We start from the raw sequence: 21,292 nt of genomic DNA, 5'->3' as shown, positions 1-21,292 counted from the left end.
GGGTTTGTGTATCACCTAACGTCTTTGTATCACCAAGGATCTGTGTATCACCAAGGGTTTTCACCTAGGGTCTCTGTATCACCTTGGGTCTATGTATCACCAAGAGTCTATGTATCACCAAGGGTCTGTGTATCACCAAGGGTTTGTGTACTTTTTGTCCATCAGCAATGATCATTAACCTATCAGAAGAGTGTGTATACTTATTACATAAGTCTGAAAAGCCATATTAAAGATTTTCCCTCTTGCGGGGTCGAAGTACCTTATTTTCTGTAGAAAGTCCAATATTTTTTGCATTATCAAAATGAAATCCAATTACTTTTAAGGATGTTTTTGGGTGTGTTCAGTTACAAGGTTAACATCTTGTAGAGAAGCCCTGATCGAATTGTATAATGAACTATAATGATTGTCTTGAGATTAAAATTTCTTGATTTAAAGTTATTATTTTTTGTTGTCATTTTAGCATTCTTTTTTTTTATTTTGTAGTTGAATCCTTTTAAGGGGGAAGCAAAGGACATTGAACTTTATATCGATAGACAAAGATATCTTATTTATGTGGAAATATTTTGACATTGAAAATTTCAGTCATCATGTATCTTGATTCATCTATTTCATAAATGGAAAGAAATCATAAAATTCCATCATGTTGTTCATTTGTTCCACAGAAAATCTGAACATATACATCTCTTCATAATTAATGAAGTGTGCAATGGTAGAAATCCTCATAAAAGTAGATCGACCAACACAAAGTTCAAATGTCATTTATGTTCGATGTAGAGGTATATGACAGTAGAACAAAAGTGCCAAAATAGATGCATTCTACAAACTTTACAAATTCTGAATAATTACATTTTGTCAAGTAGAAAACCAAAGTGTAGTTTTGCTTCAGGGAAATGATATGCAGTGTCTGTAATTTTTGAATGGGATGCAGTTGTCTATGGCAAAGCTCATCTGTCAAATCTTTTCACATGAAGATGTAAAAGACCTGTCGCATCAAGTGCAAAGCTTTGGCCAAGATTAAAGTTTTGTTAAGGTCAAATGTCAAGGTCAAAGATCATATGCAAAATAAATTGGACTCCTAATAGTTTTGTCAGGGGCATTACACAGGTGAATTATGCTTTGATCAGGGCACTAGTAATTCTTAGCCGGCCTTGTTGCTGAAAGAACAATTGCTGGCTATTGTCAGGTTGTTTGAGACAGGAAAAGGTTGACACCGGCCACAATCGGCCAATTAAAATTACGTATAAAATTTTTATCCTTACCCTTAGCCGCTTTTGATTTATAATAAGTGTATGAAAATTAAACATTATCATAAGATAAAAAAAATAAAGTATTCATAAACGGTTTGTAATAGATAATTCATATGTTGAATATGAGAGTCCGATCTTCTGAAAAGTATAGGGGGTCGACCTTTCAATGAATATGTTCAAAAGTTAAATGATGCGTTTAGAAAACAGGGGGAAGGGGGCAACCCCCCCCATGTTACGTGCCTTGTCAATACGTTAGGTGCCTCTTAACATCTATGTGCAACATACACATAGATATTTCATGTTACTTTTTATAAATGCAGGTAAGGAGGTTTTTGTTATAAATATAACTCATGTATGTACAAGTGAAATCTGAATTATTAAAATTTTTATTTCCATCAAATGTTCCGAATATGCAACTTTCATTCGAATAAAGTAAATGAGTAGTCGACTAAGGTATAAATAAATATTTTGTTAATAAAATTTATCTCAATTTATCCAAAAGAGGAATCAAAATACATCATGATTCACATTAACAATGTAAAGATATTTCCACAATCCACATAAATAAACTCTTTGCCCGTCGTTTTAAGTTAATTTGAATATCCTTTGCATCCTCTTTAACAGGCTTACACTACAAAATAAAAAGTAAATAAGATCAATATTAGAATCAAGAAATTTTAATCATAAGAAAATCAATATACATGTATTTCTTTATACAATTCGATCATGCCTTCTCTACAAGAGGTTAACTTTACTAAACACATCCATAGACCTTCTTAATATTGGATTTCATTTTAATAATTCAAATTATGTTAGACACCATATAGGCCTACAAAATTATGCAATAAAACCCTGCAAGAATAAAAATTTCCTTGATATGGCTATTCAGACATATGTAATAAACATGCACACTCTTATGATAGGTATTCAAACCCTGCTGATGGACAAAGGTGCACAGACCCTCGATGATACACAAACCCTTGGTGATACACATATCCTTGGTAATACAGACCCTTGGTGACATACATATATACCCTTAGTGATACAGATCCTTGTTGATAAAGACCCTAGGTGATACAAAGACCTTTGATGATACATAGACCACCGGTGATACACAGATCCTAGGTGATACATAGACCTTTGGTGATACACAGACCCTAGTTGATACACAGACCCTAGGTGATACAATATATACCCTTGGTGATACACAGACCCTCAATAATACACAAACCCTTGGTGATATACATATCCTTGGTAATATAGACCCTTGGTGACATACATACCCTAAGTAAACTTATCCTTGTTGATACAGACTCCAGGTGATATATAAACCCTTGGTGATACATAGACCACTGGTGATACACAAGCCCTAGGTGATACACAGACCTTTGGTGATACAAAGACCACTGGTGATAGACAGACCCTAGGTGATACACATACCCTTGGTGATACATAGACCCTAGTTGATACACCGACACTTCGTGATACACAGACCCTAGGTAATACACATACCCTTGGTGATAAAAAGACCCTTGACGACACATAGACCACTGGTGATACATAGACACTTGGTGATACATAGACCCCTGGTAGAACACAGACCCTTTATGATACACATACCCTTGGTGATACACATAATCTCGGTGATACACATAATCTTGGTGATACATAGACCCTTGGAGATACATTTACCCTTGGTGATACACATAATCATGGTGATACATAGACACTCGGAGATAAATCCCCTTGTTGATACAGACCCTAGGTAATAAATAGGCCCTTGGTGATACATATACAGTACCCTGCTGATAGAAAGCCTTGTTGAAACACAGACCCCTGGTTATTGACACACACTTTATGATGCACATACCCTTGGTAATAAATCTACCCTTGGTGATACATAGACCCTTATTGATACATAGACTGTTGGTGATAGACACATTTGGTGGTAGTACACAGACCCTTAATGATACATATACCCTTGGTGATACCGTAATATTAGTGATACACAAGACCTTAGTGATAAAAACCCTGAGTGATACATAGGGTCATTGACCCTTGTTGATACTGAGATTCTTGACAGACCCTCTGCGATGCACATACTCTTGGTGATATCGAAGCCAAACCTATGTAAATACAGACTGTTGGTGATAGACCCTTGTTGATAACGAGAAATAGGTGATCGGTATATAGACCTTGGTGATTGATATATAGATCCTGGTGATGGGTATATAGACCCTGGTGATAGATAATACAGACCCTGGTGATTTTTATATAGACCCTGGTGATTTTTATATAGACCCTGGTGATTAATATACAGACCCTGGTGATGTGAATATAGACCCTGGTGATGGGTGTATAGACCCTGGTGATGGGTATATAAACCCTGGTGATGGGTATACAGACCCTGGTGATGGATAATATAGACCCTGGTGATGGGTATATAGACCCTGATGATGGGTATACAGACCCTGGTGATGGGTATATAGACCCTGGTGATGGGTATATAGACCCTGGTGATGGGTATATAAACCCTGGTGATAGATAATATGGACCCTGGTGATGGGTATACAGACCCTGGTGATGGGTATACAGACCCTGGTGATGGGTATACAGACCCTGGTGATAGATAATACAGACCCTGGTGATGGGTATATAGACCCTGGTGATAGATAAAACAGACCCTGGTAATGGATATACAGACCCTGGTGATAGGGTATATAGACCCTGGTGATGGGTATACAGACCCTGGTGATGGGTATATAGACCCTGGTGATGGTTATACAGACCCTGGTGATGGGTATACAGACCCTGGTGATAGATAATATAGACCCTGGTGATCGGTATATAGACCCTGGTTATTGGTATATAAACCCTGATAGATAATATGGGTAATGGGTATACAGACCCTGGTGATGGGTATATAGACCCTGGTGATTGGTATACAGACCCTGGTGATGGGTATATATACCATGGTGATGGGTATAAAGACCATGGTCATAGATATAATACAGACCCTGGTGATGGTTATATATGATATAGACCCTGGTGATGGGTATACAGACCCTGGTGATAGATAATATGGCCCCTGGTGATGGGTATATAGACCCTGGTGATCGGTATACAGACCCTGGTGATGGGTATACAGACCCTGGTGATGGGTATATAGACCCTGGTGATGGGTATACAGACCCTGGTGATGGGTATACAGACCCTGGTGATGGGTATACAGACCCTGGTGATAGATAATACAGACCCTGGTGATGGGTATACAGACCCTGGTGATAGATAAAATAGACCCTGGTGATGGGTATATAGACCCTGGTGATGGGTATATAAACCCTGGTGATAGATAATATGGGCCCTGGTGATGTGAATATAGACCCTGGTAATTGGTATATAGACCCTGGTGATGGGTATATAGACCCTGGTGATGGGTATACAGACCCTAGTGATGGGTTTATAAACCCTGCTGATTGATAATACAGACCCTAGTGATGGGTATATAGACCCTGGTGTTGGGTATATAGACCCTGGTGATGGGTATACAGACCCTGGTGATGGGTATATAGACCCTGGTGATATATAAACCCTGGTGATAATATGGACCCTGGTGATGGTGATGGGTATACAGACCCTGGTGATAGATAAATAGACCCTGGTGATGGGTATATAGACCCTGGTGATGGGTATATAGACCCTGGTGATAGATAATATAGACCCTGGTGATGGGTATATAGACCCTGGTGATGGGTATATAGACAGACCCTGGTGATGGGTATATAGACCCGGGCGATGGGTATACAGACCCGGGTGAAGGGTATATAGACCCTGGTGATGGGTATAGACCCTGGTGATAGATAATATAGACCCTGGTGATGGGTATATAGACCCTGGTGATGGGTATGGTGATGGGTATATAGACCCTGGTGATAGATATGGGTATATAGACCCTGGTGATGGGGTTAGTAACCCTTGTGATAGATTAGATGGACCCTGGTGATGGGTATATAGACCCTGGTGATGGGTATTACAGACCCTGGTGATGGGTATACAAACCCTGGTGGTGGGTATTACAGACCCTGGTGATGGGTATACAGACCCTGGTGATAGGTATACAAACCCTGGTGATGGGTATACAGACCCTGGTGATGGGTATACAAACCCTTGTGATGGGTATACCCCTGGTGATGTGTATACAGACCCTGGTGATGGGTATACAAACCCTGGTGATGGGTATACAGACCCTGGTGATAGATAATACAGACCCTGGTGATGGGTATATAGACCCTGGTGATGGGTATATAGACCCTGGTGATGGGTATACAGACCCTGGTGATAGATAATACAGACCATGGTGATGGGTATATAGACCCTGGTGATGGGTATATAAACCCTGGTGATATAATATAGACCCTGGTGATGGGTATATAGACCCTGGTGATGGGTATATAGACCCTGGTGATAATACCCCTGGTGATAGATAATATGACCCTGGTGATGGGTATATAGACCCTGGTGATGGGTATATAGACCCTGGTGATAGATAATACAGACCCTGGTGATTGGTATATAGACCCTATAAAGACCCTGGTGATGGGTATATACAGACCCTGGTGATGGGTATAAAGACCCTGGTGATAGGTATATAGACACATGGGATGTGTAAACAGAACCAGGTGATGTGTATACAGACCCTGGTGATGGGTATATAGACCCTGGTGATGGGTATATAGACCCTGGTAGATAATATGACCCTGGTGATGTGAATATAGATCCTGGTGATGGGTATATAGACCCTGGTGATGGGTATTCAGACCCTGGTGATGGGTATATAGACCCTGGTGATAGATAATATAGACCTTGCTGATGGGTACATAGACCCTGGTGATGGGTATACAGACCCTGGTGATGGGTATATAGACCCTATAGATACAACAGATGGTGATACCCTGGTGATGGGTATATAGACCCTGGTGATAGATATACAGATATGGGATATAGACCCTGGTGATAGGTAAACAGACCCTGGTGATATATATAGATATAAACCCTGGTGAAATATAAATAGAAACTGGTGATGGGTATATAATATAATTAAAAATAAAATATAAACCCTAAGATAATATGGACCCTGATGATGTGTATATAGACCCTGGTGAAACAAACCCTGGTGATGGGAACATAAACCCTAGCAATACATAAACAGAACCTGTCTATAATAGAGAGAGAAAAAAAAAATAAATTAAAATATAAATAAATTAATTAATTGATTAATTTTAAAAGAATAATAATATAAAAAGGAATAATTAAATAAATAAATCATTATTTATTAGTAAATCAAACATTTACTTATTTAATCAGAAATAATAAATAAACCAATAAATAAAGAAAGAAACCAATAAATAAATAAACAATCAAGCAAAATATAAAGTAAGTAAACAAATAAACAAACAAATGAAAATTTAAATGAATTAAAACATAAATAATAAATTAATCAATAAATTTATTAATTAAATAAAAGATTAATTGATTAATAAATAAATAGAAAAATTGATTACTCATTAGAATAATTAATTAATGAAGAAAAGAATGTATTCATAAATAAACAGACAAATAAATTTCCTAATAAATAAATAAGTTACTTAGTTTATAATAATTATTACAATTAAAAATAAATAAATAAATAAATAAAGAAATAAATAAATAAATAAATAAATAAATAAATAAATAAATAACAATAAATGAAAATAATAAATAAATAAATAATGATAATAATGATGAATAAATGAATGAATGAATGAATGAATGAATGAATGAATAAATAATGAATAAAATAAAAGATTAAATAAACAAATAAAAACTAATTGCACTGTCGACTTATTAATTCTTCGGCTTTTTAGATAAAATTTTATTGAATTATGCATAAATTTCTGCATCTGAAAATAGCACTCCTAGTTTTCGTTATATATTCCGAATTTCCTCTCTCCCGTTTTCCGATCTCGATGTAAATTTGTTGCGCGCATGCGCTCTGCCTGGTTATAGAGGCTGGTTACGAGATATAAAATTGTATTCATGCTACCTATAGTAAATTTGAACTAGGGCCAAAATGTACGAAGCTCTCCACTGTAGCGACTCCGAACCGTGGCTTGAGACGATGCTCTTCAGTCTTGAAAGTCTTTGTCTTTGGATATACATTGCAATTGATTTCGGTGGTCAATCATTCGATGACTTTTTTTTGGGGGGGGGTCATGAAGAAAGGAATGTTAAATAAATTTGAAGGTTCCTGTAATATAAATATTTCCAAAACTTCAAAGAATGAATTGCATAGTCTGTATAGAATTTTTCACACAATGGGCTAATTTTAAATTACATATATTGTGTTGTTTGTCAGGTTCTGTAAAATAAGTAGGTATTTACCTACCACAGCTTTAATTACAGCAACTTGAAGTATATAAATTCATTCCTTGCTTTTAACCATTTTCTTATGATTTCAATATATTATGTGTATATTAGAGGTGACACGAGCATTCAGGACATATCAATACAGATCTGTTATCATTGAATCATATTCTTTCAGCATCAGATGATATTCCTAAGGACAGCTTGTGTTGGATTATAAAACATAGAGTAGCTTATAGAAGGCAGTTATGTACAAATAATGGAGGAAAGGGTAAACACAAACATATTTGAAGAATTTTTAAAAGGAAAGTCCTTCATAACAAAAGAGTTTTACATTGAGCCTGAGATAGAGGAGGAGAAGTGTGAAGATTTTAAGTATGTCCCAGAGAAAGAACGAGCAAACAAAGTGGAGGTGGTAAAGCCAGTCCAGGGACTCAGGGAGGCACTGCCATCAATAGAAAACACTGTGGTTGGGCTGTTCTTCTCAGCGGGATGGTGCGCTCCTTGTCAGGAATTTGTTCCTTTACTGAAGGACTTGTATGAAGAACTACAAATGAAACGCTGTCCATTTCAAATTGTGTTCATCAGTTTTGACAAGACAGAGGAGAAAATGAAGGAATACTTTATGGAACATCACGGAGAATGGTTAGCTATTCCTTTTAATGACAAAACACTTAGAGAGTAAGTGTATTCTCAATTCCCTTTACTATAGGATACCTTATGGCAAGTTTATTTAAAATTGGCCAACTTAAACTATTAAGAAAATTGAAGCTTATTTTTGAATATCGACTTTAAATCCCTGTAAACTAATAAAAGCTTTTTTTATTTATATATAACTAATATTAATTTTTTATCATGTATAGAGCATTCCGAACCAGATATGATGTTAATTCCCTTCCAAAGTTAGTGATTGTCAAAGACACAGGGGAGATAATCACAAACCAAGGCAGAAAAGAGGTACAAGACCGGGGGTATATTGGTTACAGAAACTGGAGAGAGGCAGCCAATCTCCGGGACAAGGGAACACTACACTTCAGCTCAATAACAAAACCCAAACCAAGCTCTGAGGAAAAGGACAGTGATGTCTGAAAGACTAGGATCGGAATGTGGAATTCTGTAAATTAAGCTACTTGTGTAGAGTTGTATTCCGAGAGACATTGTAAAGTTTTCAATTAACTGGAGATGGTACATGTATTTGGTGATGGTAACAAATAGTGTCTTGGTAAACTGATAATTTCTCAGGTAACTAATTTTTAAAAATTACAGTGTAAGGAAAATATTAAATTTATGTAATAAAAGTGCTAGCGCACTGCAACAATATGTTTTCACATGTAAGCTATGTGGTACATGTACTTCAGTTTATTTTGTGTAAAAATGTATCCAGCATTTATACATTTCATAATAAATCATATCTTGCCCAAACTGGTGTCCTTTCTGCATACAAGAGGAAATTAATCTTATACTCTGTACACTTGATGTTGCAGGGGTTGATTTCATTTAAAGATCTTTGAACAGTAATTTTTATAATATGAAGAAATGAAATTTATTAAAAAGTTTTATAATTTCTAATTCAATAATGCAACACTGTAATTTAAGTGTCATAAATGGAAATTTTTAACTGTAATAGGCAAAATAGCTATCTTTAAATTGTAGCTGCAGAACTGAAGCTCTCCCCCAAAAAATATATCAACAGACTGGAGAGCTACAGTGCTACCCATCAAAAACAAGAGGCCCACAGGCCATATAGGTCACCTGAGTATTCCATAATTGAATCTGATTCGTGTTTATAACCTGAGGATACGAAATTCATAATTTTGAAAGAGGCACCATTGCTTATCATAATTATACACTTAGCATGCTTACTTTGGTTACTTAATACCCAGAGGTAGATCAGAGTAACAAAGAGAAAATTCAGGTCCTCTTTGTAACCACTTGTGCACCCCTCCTCAGAGGAACCACTGACCCTGGGGCTACATATTTCAAAATTTTGGAAATGTTATCTTGAATTTTCTTTCATAAAAAATTGTTGATTAATATCAAAGTGCAGATTTCAAAGCATTAATTTATGTTCAGACTATGTATCTCCCCCCCCCCCCCACCCCCACTCCAAATACCTCTGACCCAGGGGCCCGGAAAATAACCATTTTGGATGATGCAGCTTTTTTCATTATAAATATGTACTTAGATCATTGGCATAATATCCAGAAGCAAAGGAAAAGATTTTCTAAGAATTCATACATTTTCATTATATACACATTAGAGCCCTGCCCTAACATAAGAGGCCGTGGCACAGGGGCCATGAAATTCACAAATCTCAAAGAGGCATCCTTCCTCCTCATAACTATGTACATAGTTCATTGGTTTAATACCCAAGCACAGAAAAGAAGATTTTCAAAGAAATACTTCATTTTTCCTATATAGTCTTTACAGCCCCGCCCTAGCACTAACATTAATGCTCAGGAGCAGAGAAGAACAATTTCAAAGAATTGATGCATTTTCACTATATAATCTATATAGCTCCGCTCTAGCACTCAAATCCCTGACCCTGGGGCCAAGAAATTCAGAATTTTGGAAGAGGCAGCCTTATTCAATTTAACTATGCACTTGGTTAGTTTATTTAATGCCCATGAGCAGAGAAGAATTTTCAAAGAATTCATGGATTTTCACTATATAATCTATATAGCCCTGCCCTAGAACTAGAACCCCTGACCCTGGGGCCATGAAATTCACAATTTTGAAAGAGGCAGCCTTATTCAACATAACTATGCACTTGGATAGTTTATTTCATGCACAAGAACAGCGACGAAGAATTTAAAAGAATTCATGCATTTTCACCATGTAATCTATATAGCCCCACCCTAGCACCTAAGAACCCCTGACCCTGGGCCATGAAATTCACAAATTTGGAAGAGGCAGCCTTATTCAACATAACTATGCACTTGGTTAGTTTATTTAATGCTCATGAGCAGAGAAAAAGAATTTATGCATTTTCACTATATAATCTATTTAGCCCCACCCTAGCACTAGAACCCCTGACCCTGGGGCCATGAATTTTACAATTTTAGTAGAGGACTCAATGCTGATTACAATCAAACAAACAGTTTGACTGCTTGATGTCCAGGAATTAAGAAGAAGATTTTTAAAGATTGCACTAATTTTCGTGGTTTTGGCCCCACCCCACAGGCGGGCAGGGACCATAGAGACAAAATTTTTGATGATCTCAATTGTTTTGTTGTGGTAACATGAAAGAATAGAACACAGGCTTAGAAATTTGCGATGACAATTTTAAAAACATGGAGAAATAAATTGAGAAACGACACACTTTTTTGTGCGCAATAAATATACAGTTGTTTCAATAGGTGGGGCTGTAGCTCTCGAGTCTGTCAATGTTTTTTTGGAGAGCTACTGTTCTGCAGCTACCCGGTATTTAAATTGGGTAATGGTTACAAAAATTACACTATTTCAAAGTTCAAGTATAAATATACTGGCAGTTTAAACATTTATCTTATATGTAAAACACTTCCAATAACTTCCGGAAAAAAACAAAAAAAATTAAGATTAATACTTTTATTGTATAACAAAAGTCACAACAACAAGGTCTTAAAATGAAAAGAAATCATAACCGTCTGATTAAAATACATCATCAATAAGCATTCACTAAATACAAGTATACTGTATAATCTGTGTGGTCAAAATTTTAGTGCTGTGTGCTCAAGAATTTTTCAGTCCAATGAAACATACGCTGAATTAAAAGACAAAAACTGCACAAAATAACATCAGGCTGGCTCCACCAGAGTTGCTTGGTTTTAGAGTCGGCCTTCATTAAGTCTTCAAGTCAGAGGATGCTCCATCATTTGATTAATACCTGAACAGACTGCCATAAACTGTTTCTAAAATTTTAAGCACACATTTTCCTAGAGAAGAGCTTGTTTTAAATGTCACCAGTATGAGGGGAAGTCTTTTTCAACAGTCTGGAAAATAAAATATAGACATTCAATACACAAGCATCAAATACAAAGTTCTTACTGCAAAAACCAGAAGTCACTGATGAGACTGTAGCTCAATCTACTGATTTTGTATTATAAAATATTCATATTTTTTGTAGCCATGGTAATGGTAATATAAGGTCATATGAAGGGTCAATGTCAGAAAATTTTGACACAGTTGCATAACCTTCTAAATTTGTATTTTTTTAAATGGAAGTTGATGGAAATATCTTGAACATTTTCTTTGATGAAAAATGAGGAAAAGTATGGTCAAGGTCATAAAGAAGAAAAATGAAACAGTTGAATAGTCCCTAGCAATATATATTCTTGTATATGTGTTGATAAAAAGTTTGTCAAAATTTTTTTTAATACAGTAACTGTTGGATTAGATAGAATGTTCTATTGTTAAAATGATATTGTCCTACGGACCAGGTTTAATGATAGAATTCGTTCCATGTATTCGTAAGGCCAAAATAAAATTATTATTTGTTTGGAATTGCCTCCCACCTCATTGAAATGCCCCCTCCTGAAAAATTTTTATTGACCAAAAGTAGGAGGATTTTTTTAATTTAATATTTAATCAATATTTTGCCCGTAATCACACGCACCATACAAAACACTGAAATGTAGTGTCAGATCTATGCAAAATTAGGTTTCTTGGTTGATTGTAGACACTTTTTTTTAAAAGTCAGAAAATGTATTTACTGTTTACTGAGATTTTTATCAAAATTTAAAATTTGTCTTCAATTAAAAAAAAAAAAATTTTAATCCCTCCCTCCTGTGTCTGAAACCCTTCAGGCGGCAATTCCAAACAAACAATTTTTTAAGGATGGCCTAATGTAGCAAAAGAAACACAGGTGATAACTCGTACTCAGTGCATTTACTACGAACAATCTAGAGAGTTCCGAATGTAAATATGGCAGGTAAATTTGAAGCAAGAAAAAAACGTTGGATTTTGTCTTTATATGGATTATTTTTTGGATAAAAGGCATAAGCAATCTTAAAAGGGTTTGTTATAATTAATTTGGTAGTTATTTCCAGTGCAAATCCTTTAATATTCTTCAAAATTGTTTCGGAGCAGATCCGCTCTGATTTGCTACATTGCAAGTATATGGGACATATTTTAACTGTGGTGAGGGCTTGTACCGAGACACAGGTAGATTATTCTAACTACTGTTGGATAACTCTCATTGATTTGTATCTTCAAAAAGTTTGAAGAAAATATCATGAGCAATATCTTTGAAAATAAATTAAATGCAAATGAGGAATAATAGGGTTTAAGTACCGGTAAAACAAAGTCTAGGTTGGAAAATTGAAACTATTTAAATTTCAAAATCTTCCAGTATTAATACATCAATGTATGATTTTAATTAACAGAAAAAGTGAGGTCAAGGTCACAAAGAAAAACCAAAAAAAAATTGACACAGTTTGTAGTTAATTCTGAACAAAGAGTTAACAATGTATCCTTTTGATGACAAAAATTTAATATTTTCTTTGAAACTTAATTAAACACAAAATTTAAATTATTGAAGTCATAAAGGAGGTCATGGTCAGAAACTAATGCCACAGTTGATTAGCTTTTACCAATATGTAAATGTGTATCAATTTGGTTATCTTGTTCAATAAAGAACAGATCAAAAGAGTCGATGAAATAATATAGATTCTTTTTATTTTACAAATAATTTTAAAAATCTTTTATACATATATGTTCTATCACTATAGTTTGTAATATGAACAGAATATCAGCATGCCCTAATGTAATTAAGGTTTCAGAATATGATTATTTTATATAAAATACATGTTTAACTTACAAAAGGTTCTGTGTTGGGTGCATATCTTTTCACAGGTTTCCCATTCTTGTCCACCAGGAATTTTGTAAAGTTCCATTTAATAAAGCTGAAAGATGACAATGAACAAATTGTTTAAAACCTGTTTAATTTACTGGGTAACATTCATCAGATTCCCATGTGTAATAGTTGGAAATCTGGTATTGTCACACATTGTAAAAATGCATGATTATACTTTGGTAATATATACATCTTTTATAAATTATTTGACCAAAATGTATAGACAAATTCAAATCGAAGAACATAAATATGTGTGTCAAAACAGACCATTTTCTTTTTTTGATTTTTTTTTACAAGAATAATATAATATGTGTAACCAAAAGGAAGAAAAATAAAAATATTTCTACCTTATAACCAAAGCTAAAAAGCATTGTTTGATTTTCCCACAATTTGAAAGATACCGTATAAGTAGAATTTTTAGTGAGGATTTAATTTTGGCATTATTAGCAAGGGTGCCAAGATCGCTAAAATTAAATGTCGCTAAAAATTAATTGCATTTTATTTGTAATAGCTTTTTTGATGTGCATTTTAAAATCACTAAAATAACATCTCGCTAAAAATAAATTACCAGTTTTTAAGGACAAATAGCTTAATTTGCGTCTCACTAAAATTTCCACTTATACGGTATAATGTCCATTTAATATTGTAAAGCATCTTATTATATCACAAAATAAGCATCTTTGGCACTTGATATTTTCATATTTTGTAAATGATGGTATAATCCAAATGCTAAATTATCCAAATTTTTTTATTGTCTTTTATATTTTACAAATGGATCATATTTTTTAAAAGCAAGATTCCAAAGAGCATATCTCTAATAATTAACATTCAAAAGCTCAGTGATGGTGCATTCCTTTCCGAAAGTGACTACCAATACTAGGTGATCCACTAGTAAATCCCCCATCAACACTTAAGTCTTTCTTTACATGTTGTAATTTTCTAGGTTACCTCTCGGGCCCTATTTTTCACTGACTGGGTGACAAAAATATGCAATGATTCTTAATACCCCCACTGTTGTCAGTCACTTTAAAAAGATCTACCTGGAAAGGTCTGTGGGTTGTTTAAAATTACTTATTCAAAAATAAAATTAAAACAGGAAAAATTTACATTGATCATGAAAAAAATACCCCCGGTATAGAATATCATAGAGTCATTTTGGTCAGATAATGAAATAAGAGTCACCTATTTAGCATGCCTAAGCTAAGCAATAAACGATACTACCAGCCAAGCACCAGAGTGACTCTTGACCCAAGGACTTACATGTAACATGACTTCATTGTAATGTAAAAAATAAAAAAAAGGGAGAACTGTCGGTATATATGTACAAGATCAAATGATTGCTTTTTAAATGCATAATCATAAATTTTACAGATCATTAATGTAATCACTTTATTTGTATTTTTAAAAGCACAAAAGCATGTACATCCATATATATAAGAGGCTACTTGTTAGATTCATTAGTAACCGAGCAATTAAACTGTATACTTACTCTCCTAAAGTGCCTCCTTGTTTTGATTTCAAAAATTTATACAGTGGGTGGGCATTATTTCCGTTCACCTCTATTTTGCTGAACATGTCGAACTCTACACCATATCTTTCTGTGGCAAATTTCTTTATTTCCTCTTCAGTGCCAGGTTCCTAATACAATTCATGTATAAAAATTAACTGCATATACAGTATACTAAAGCAACAAAGTAACATACCGGTATACTATGACCAAAAGGTCAAAATTCTAATTTAAATAACCTTGGTCCTTTGGTTTTTCAATAGGTTTTTTTAAAAAGGTATTTTTCCTTTGTTTAATATTGACAAGGATGACCCCATATTGTACCTCCATGTTATGGTGTAATATTGTTTCAAATCTTGAGGCTTTCCACACAATCATATATATTTATGCAGTGAAACTTAATCCAGCATTCTGCTGAAGACGAGTTCTTGTCATATAAAGAAAAATGGAAAAAGTATAAAATGGGAAGGAAAATAGTTGTAAAAATTTCATCAATCACTTTCTGTTTCAGACATTTGGACTGACAAAGGTAACACTATAAATCTTAGTCTGGTCAATCAAGTCCAATTATTTGACATACTTCCAATTATACTCCTGCATACACCAGGTATAATAACAAGATGACACTTACCTGACTTCCAAACTGATTACAGGGAAATCCAAGAATCCTAAGGCCCTTTTCCTCAGCGTACTTTTTGTGCAGTTGTTGTAGCTGAGTGTAGTTCTTCTCCGTGAACCCTCATTTAGAGGCCACATTGACAATGAGAACCACATGACCTCTGTAATTTATAACATTGTATGATCATATTAGACATTGTCATATTCTTTCTGTAATTTACGGAGACATATGTGACGAACCAGACTAGAATCAAAGACTATCACTACATGTATAGTAAGGTTCATTTCTTTTGAGTCGTGAGGTATCTTGGCCCCCTCCCCAGTGATTGAAGTGATTTGCCCGCATATTTCTTCCTCCTTAAAAGTCTATCCCAACAGTCGTACTGTTATAACTTCCAGGGCATGGATACAGCACCTAATGGAAGGATAGACAGGGTTATGATTTGAACCTTAACCCCCTGAATCACTAGTTAGTTAGTTAGCTCTACCTACTGAGGTATTCAGGTATACATATGGCCTTGATAAGTGATGGAACTTGTTTAACATTTCCTCATTCCATTGATGAATATTAAATAACATCCTCATAATCTGAGCAAAACTGTGCTTGTACTACCAGAAGTTTGAGAACTTTTTATTTTTAAAGTAATACATGTGTATTTCATTAATAGCTGCCTACCCTTTTTCAGGTGCAATTGATGGAAGAAAAATTGCAAAATTAAATATATGTTACAAAATACAGTTCTAATCATCACTTTCTTTTACCGGTATTTCTATTACTCTTACATTTATTTTTAAAGTTTTCAAGGTTTAGTAGGGCTTGACTTTGAACAGATAATGACTTTTTTGAATTCCATTATAATTTTTCAATGTCCCATGACATTGTTATACATTGTATAATTAATCTTAAAATTCTCAGCATTTCATCAATTACAACAGCAACTTTATTTTTGAGAGAATATGACACTTGACCTGTTGAAATTAAGGGTAAATTGCACTCTATCGAAGTGAATCATATGAATGTAATGTTTTATCAATAATATTGATCAATATAAAACTTCATGTATTTATTCATGTATATGCAAGTAAATAGGCCCCCATTCTTGAAATTATGGTGGCTTCAATACATTTTTGAAAGAAATATCTACTCCATAATATGACCCCAATCTAGCCTCAATATCTTTAATAGCCTAACCAAACTTGAATTTTCAATTCATGGGTTTAAAATACCATTGTATATAACATAACCTTGTAGTTTTGGAAACAATGCTATTAGAGTTTCTCCCCATTAACAAGTATTATCCACACACTCTGGGTATTTAATCTCATCCTACCTCCAGTGTCCATAATCAAAACAAACCTGAATGAACATGATAAAGAATGTTTGCTCATCAGTATGACCTGGAGTCACCTGGACACTCGGGCCCTTCGTTCGTGGCCCCAAACTACTCCTAGCGTGGCCCCAAACTACTCCTAACGTGGCCCCAAACTACTCCTAAGGAGAAAAGCTTTCAGAAAACTTCAATATGCAAACACTATAGATTTTAGCATATGAACTGGACAAAACATGGTCCTGCTGCTCATTAGAATAGATGATCCTAAAAGACCATATGCTGTATACAGGGAAATTTTCACTTTTATTTTCGATTTTCTTCTTGATTGGGCATATGAACTGGGCGAATTTAAATTACACAGCATAGATTCCTAAGCAAAACTATGAATAGGCGAATTTAAAAGGGGGCAAAATTGTTCGCAAGTGCAAAAGGGCGAAAATAAGACGGGGCGAAAATAACCCTGTATACAGTATTCCTATATGTCAAATTTGCATCCCCTATTGTGGCCCCATTTTTCCCATTTGAAGAAACTTGAATCTGCTCTATCTGAAAATGTTTGTTAATGATATGAATGTAATTTAAAAATCCCTAATTCTTTGTAAGTTTAAAGAGATAATTTCCTAAATATTCTTAAATAAAACTGAAATATTCCATATTTTCTCAACCCTAATTCCAGAGGCTACCATTTTAACAAACTTGACTTTGTATTACCTATACTTGTCTAGTGAAACTTCATTCCCATCAATGTCTTTGGCAGAAAATTCATATATGGAAGTGGCAGATTTCCAGTCTTCTTTAGGTTTTGCCTACAAATAAAGAATTTTTTCTGCTTGGTTACTTCCTGTTAGAAAAGCATTTTATCAGCATCTATTGATTTAATGTTATTTTTTTTTTCAAATCTAAATCCTATCAATAATGTATTAAATCAACATGGGTGCCATTGGTCACCCCTAAATTCATTGATGAACGTCCTGCCAGGGACAAAAAAAAAAAAAACCTTGGGTAGTGTCATCAAGGACAGACAAAATTTAAGGAGAGAGAAATGAAATGGTTTGGTCTTTGAACATGATTCTGGATACTAAGCTCAGCTGTGCAGTGCCTGATCAGTAATGCATCCATGGTTCAATTTTCCAGTACATTCCAATACATTTTCTCCTTTCCTGTTACACTTGGTGCTTTGACATGGTCTGGAACTGATAATTCCTGCTCGGAGCAATAAGAACAGGGTAGAGAAGAAGGAGAAAATTATGCAATGGGATATAATGTATATAATGTATATACTGGGTAGACCTGGATAGCTCATTTAGTAGAGCACCAGTGTGGTGATACAGGGGTCCTAGGTTTGATTCCCAGTCCAACCAAACATTTTCTCTTACACACACACCAGGGATCGACACTAATAGTTGTCCGATTGCCCGGGACAAGTTAATTCTCAGTTTGGGCAAGTGAAATTGTCGATGTACTTGTACGATCGGGCAAGTAGATATTTCTGATAGAAAAACTTTTTAAAATCTTTCATAAGTTTATAAACACAATAAATGGAACACTTGATTTCCGCAAACAGCAGGACGGTGTATCTTGATTCAAAACATGGCAACTGTTTTCCTTTCAGCATGACCTCAATTTTTTTAAGGAAAAATCAAAATTTCAAAAGAAAAAATAATTTTGTCGTAAGAAAATAATATTCCTGCAGTACTCTGTGTGTTTTCAGAATAGTAAATGACAGGAAAGTGGATTACATATATTTACAAATGTAGCATCACCGTGATATCAACATTTTTTTCCGGCAGTTAACTTCAAAATAGGAATTAATTCATCACTCTTTGATATTTTCAACAACAAATTAAAATACAGGAACTGGTATTTTCTTCTTTAAAAATTTTGGGCAACTAAGTTTTGCATTCGAACAAGTCAAAATTGTAGTTCACTTGCCCAAAGGACAAGTGAATATAAAAGGTAATGTCTATCCCTGCAAACAGTGTGTTCATTCGTCAAGAGAATCCCCTGTTGACAGAATTGGTAGGATTTATGTGTTATGATTGTGATGAGATACTCTAACTAAAAGTATGCTTTAAATGATTGAATTTTACTCAAGCGGACTTCATTACTGACATGAGACATTACAGTAAGAGTAACACACACTTTTTAAATAAATCAATATTAATAGATGCGTTTGCATTAATTTTTTCATTATTAAATGTATTAAAATTAGATGGCATTGCATAAAATCTTCAAATTCTTTCCTTTAAATGTAAATCAACCTGACCATAGTTACATAAAACAGCTTTTTCTCTTTTAATTGCAAATATTTTCTTTTCATTCTGTTTAAAGAATGTGGGTGGACTTAAGCGTCCTGAAAAAATGCCGTAACTTGAAGTTTTATAAATGTTTATCTCTTAATTCCATAATATAAATCACCCATATCTTAACCTTGTATCTTTGCTACAAATATGAATTTAAATAATCATCAAAGGCATGGGACCCCAAAAATTCTTGAATATCAATAGATAATCAGGGTCACACTTTTTCATCATCTAAGTAAATAGTCTGACTCAGTGCATGACTGACAGCTGTTCTCAAGAAAATTGTAGTTCAACGTTATATCAAAAGGAGATGAGCTGAAAATGTGCACTCAAACTAATTACAAAAACATGTTCAAAGCAAACTTCTCACTTCATTGCCATGGCCATGTTAACCTTGATTTGACTTTGATTAACCTTTTAACCTTCCCAGGGGCCAGAGAATTTCCCCCACCTATAATGATGTAATCCCCTGGTTATTTTGCTATTCCTCCTTAACTCTCTATTATGGGACAAACCTCACACCCCCTTCTACTTTTTTTTAATTTCCCCTTCTATCTATATTCTGAAGCCTGACATACTATAAATTATATTCTTAAATGTGGCCTCCATCTTAATCATATCTTAAAACACATTTGGACGGTCAGCTGTTTTCAAAATTTAGCAAATTTATCTTATTTTAGTGTATCCTCACAATATCTACTAGAGATATCTTTTAATTTCATATTGACATCACTGTAATACACCATAATTCATTTTTTAGAGAGAGAGAGAAGAAGAGAGTCATTTACACTGACAATGGGTAAATCCGCCTGCTACTGATATTAATTATGTAACCTAAATACCACTCCGGGTTCAATCATGTAAAATTCAGGACGACACTAATGTAACATTGCCTCAATTTTGAAAGTGACTACTAGGAAGAGTTTTGTACAATTTATGTATTACCTAGGTCTAGCTATTGCTTGTAAAATAATTTATATTCACTTCATTCAGAGCTTGGTAGAATGTTCACGTGAAAAAGAACCAAAATAGGACATTAACTCCACCGGTCTTAATTAACTCCACTCATTCTTTGGACTTGTCTTACTTTGACCTTTTCATCACATCCTATTCAGAGAATTCTAATCAAGATGATTAAATAATACCAAGACTGGCAAGAGGTAGATAGATCATACAGACAGTTAAAAGAGTGTAATAAAGGCGTTTGGGTAATCCTCGCATAGAAAAAGAAAATAGATTTTATAGAATTTTTTTTTAATTCCTCAGTTTTCCTTAAACCGTTTAGAACATCTCACATATATTATCATTACCTGTACAGAAGAAACATGACCCATGTTGTTAAATAATCTCGCTCTATACAAGACAGAACTAGCCTAGCTATTTAAGTATTCGCTATTTTTAAAAGAAAGACTGAAGGTGGATCCAAGGGATTTTTTTTACAATAAAAAATAAATACATCTCAAATGGTCACCATGATGTCTTAAAATACATACAAATGTAAAGCTTTTAAAAACTACCTGTACATACCATAGCGTGTATAACGGCTTGAATGGACCAAGATGATGTGATACCTTTCACCACCTTTGAACCCACTTCAGAACAGGAAACAGTGCGTAGCGCTGTAAACATTTTCCACCTCCTCGGGAACCCCTCCCTCCCGAGGTTTTCCGAACTGCATTAATCTGGTTCCCATTACCTCACAGATTTCGTCTGCCTTCGTTAATCTCTAAGGATTCAATCGCAACTTCTCTGGCCTTTCCGACAAACGTGGTTGTTTTTCCGACATGCCTCACAGTCGACAATACTCGGCAGACTCCGCTATGCTCCGCTCTCTTCAAAGTCAGCGTGCGAGGTACGAGAGCCACCCGAGGACCTCCGAGTGCATGCCTGGTAGCGGAATCAGCCGAGAATGCCGGAAGAACAGGGGCGGAAAACCAGGTTAACAAGTTAGCTTTCTTTTCATAAAATTATATTGTAAAACACTTTTAATAAAAATAAGCATTTCCTTAAAAGTGTTTGACTGTCAATTGTCCTTTTGAAATAAATCATAT

General features: G+C 34.8%; 2 protein-coding genes and 1 long non-coding RNA gene across 4 annotated transcripts; 1 reads left to right on the top strand and 2 right to left on the bottom strand.

The window, feature by feature from the left end:
- Positions 1 to 1,901: 1,901 nt before the first annotated feature.
- LOC134256974 (uncharacterized) lies at positions 1,902 to 2,964 on the bottom strand. The gene is made up of 2 exons (XR_009989829.1): positions 2,422 to 2,964; positions 1,902 to 2,385 (listed from the first exon to the last, which is right to left on the bottom strand). It is a non-coding gene; the product is annotated as an uncharacterized LOC134256974 (long non-coding RNA).
- Positions 2,965 to 7,832: 4,868 nt separating this feature from the next.
- Positions 7,833 to 9,064, top strand: LOC134256970 (nucleoredoxin-like protein 2). Its single transcript, XM_062739639.1, has 2 exons — positions 7,833 to 8,330; positions 8,513 to 9,064. The coding sequence occupies exons 1-2, from the start codon at positions 7,909 to 7,911 to the stop codon at positions 8,736 to 8,738; spliced, it is 648 nt and encodes a 215-aa protein (XP_062595623.1). The 5' UTR covers positions 7,833 to 7,908; the 3' UTR covers positions 8,739 to 9,064.
- A 2,137-nt stretch (positions 9,065 to 11,201) lies between these two features.
- Positions 11,202 to 20,929, bottom strand: LOC134256977 (glutathione peroxidase-like). 2 transcript variants are annotated; one of them, XM_062739645.1, is made up of 6 exons: positions 20,769 to 20,929; positions 17,650 to 17,744; positions 15,621 to 15,768; positions 14,972 to 15,120; positions 13,447 to 13,531; positions 11,202 to 11,620 (listed from the first exon to the last, which is right to left on the bottom strand). In XM_062739645.1, exons 1-6 carry the CDS (start codon positions 20,868 to 20,870, stop codon positions 11,588 to 11,590), a joined length of 612 nt encoding a protein of 203 aa, XP_062595629.1. In that variant the 5' UTR covers positions 20,871 to 20,929; the 3' UTR covers positions 11,202 to 11,587. The 2 variants fall into 2 exon arrangements, with proteins under 2 accessions (XP_062595629.1, XP_062595630.1); XM_062739646.1 differs by lacking the exon at positions 20,769 to 20,929 and adding an exon at positions 20,552 to 20,642.
- Positions 20,930 to 21,292: the final 363 nt, after the last annotated feature.

Source organism: Saccostrea cucullata, unplaced genomic scaffold, assembly GCF_032062105.1.
Source record: "Saccostrea cucullata isolate Sc308-1 unplaced genomic scaffold, CSIRO_AGI_Scuc_v1 ctg1767, whole genome shotgun sequence".
Lineage (NCBI taxonomy): Eukaryota > Metazoa > Mollusca > Bivalvia > Ostreida > Ostreidae > Saccostrea > Saccostrea cuccullata.
Note: the sequence above shows the minus strand (reverse complement) of the source record. Positions and strands in the feature narration are given on the sequence as shown.

Coding starts and splice junctions, on each gene's coding strand:
- LOC134256970 (XM_062739639.1), top strand. CDS start 7,909: ATGGAGGAAAGGGTAAACACAAACATATTTGAAGAATTTTTAAAAGGA. Junction 8,331..8,512: donor AATGACAAAACACTTAGAGA/GTAAGTGTATTC, acceptor TATCATGTATAG/AGCATTCCGAACCAGATATG.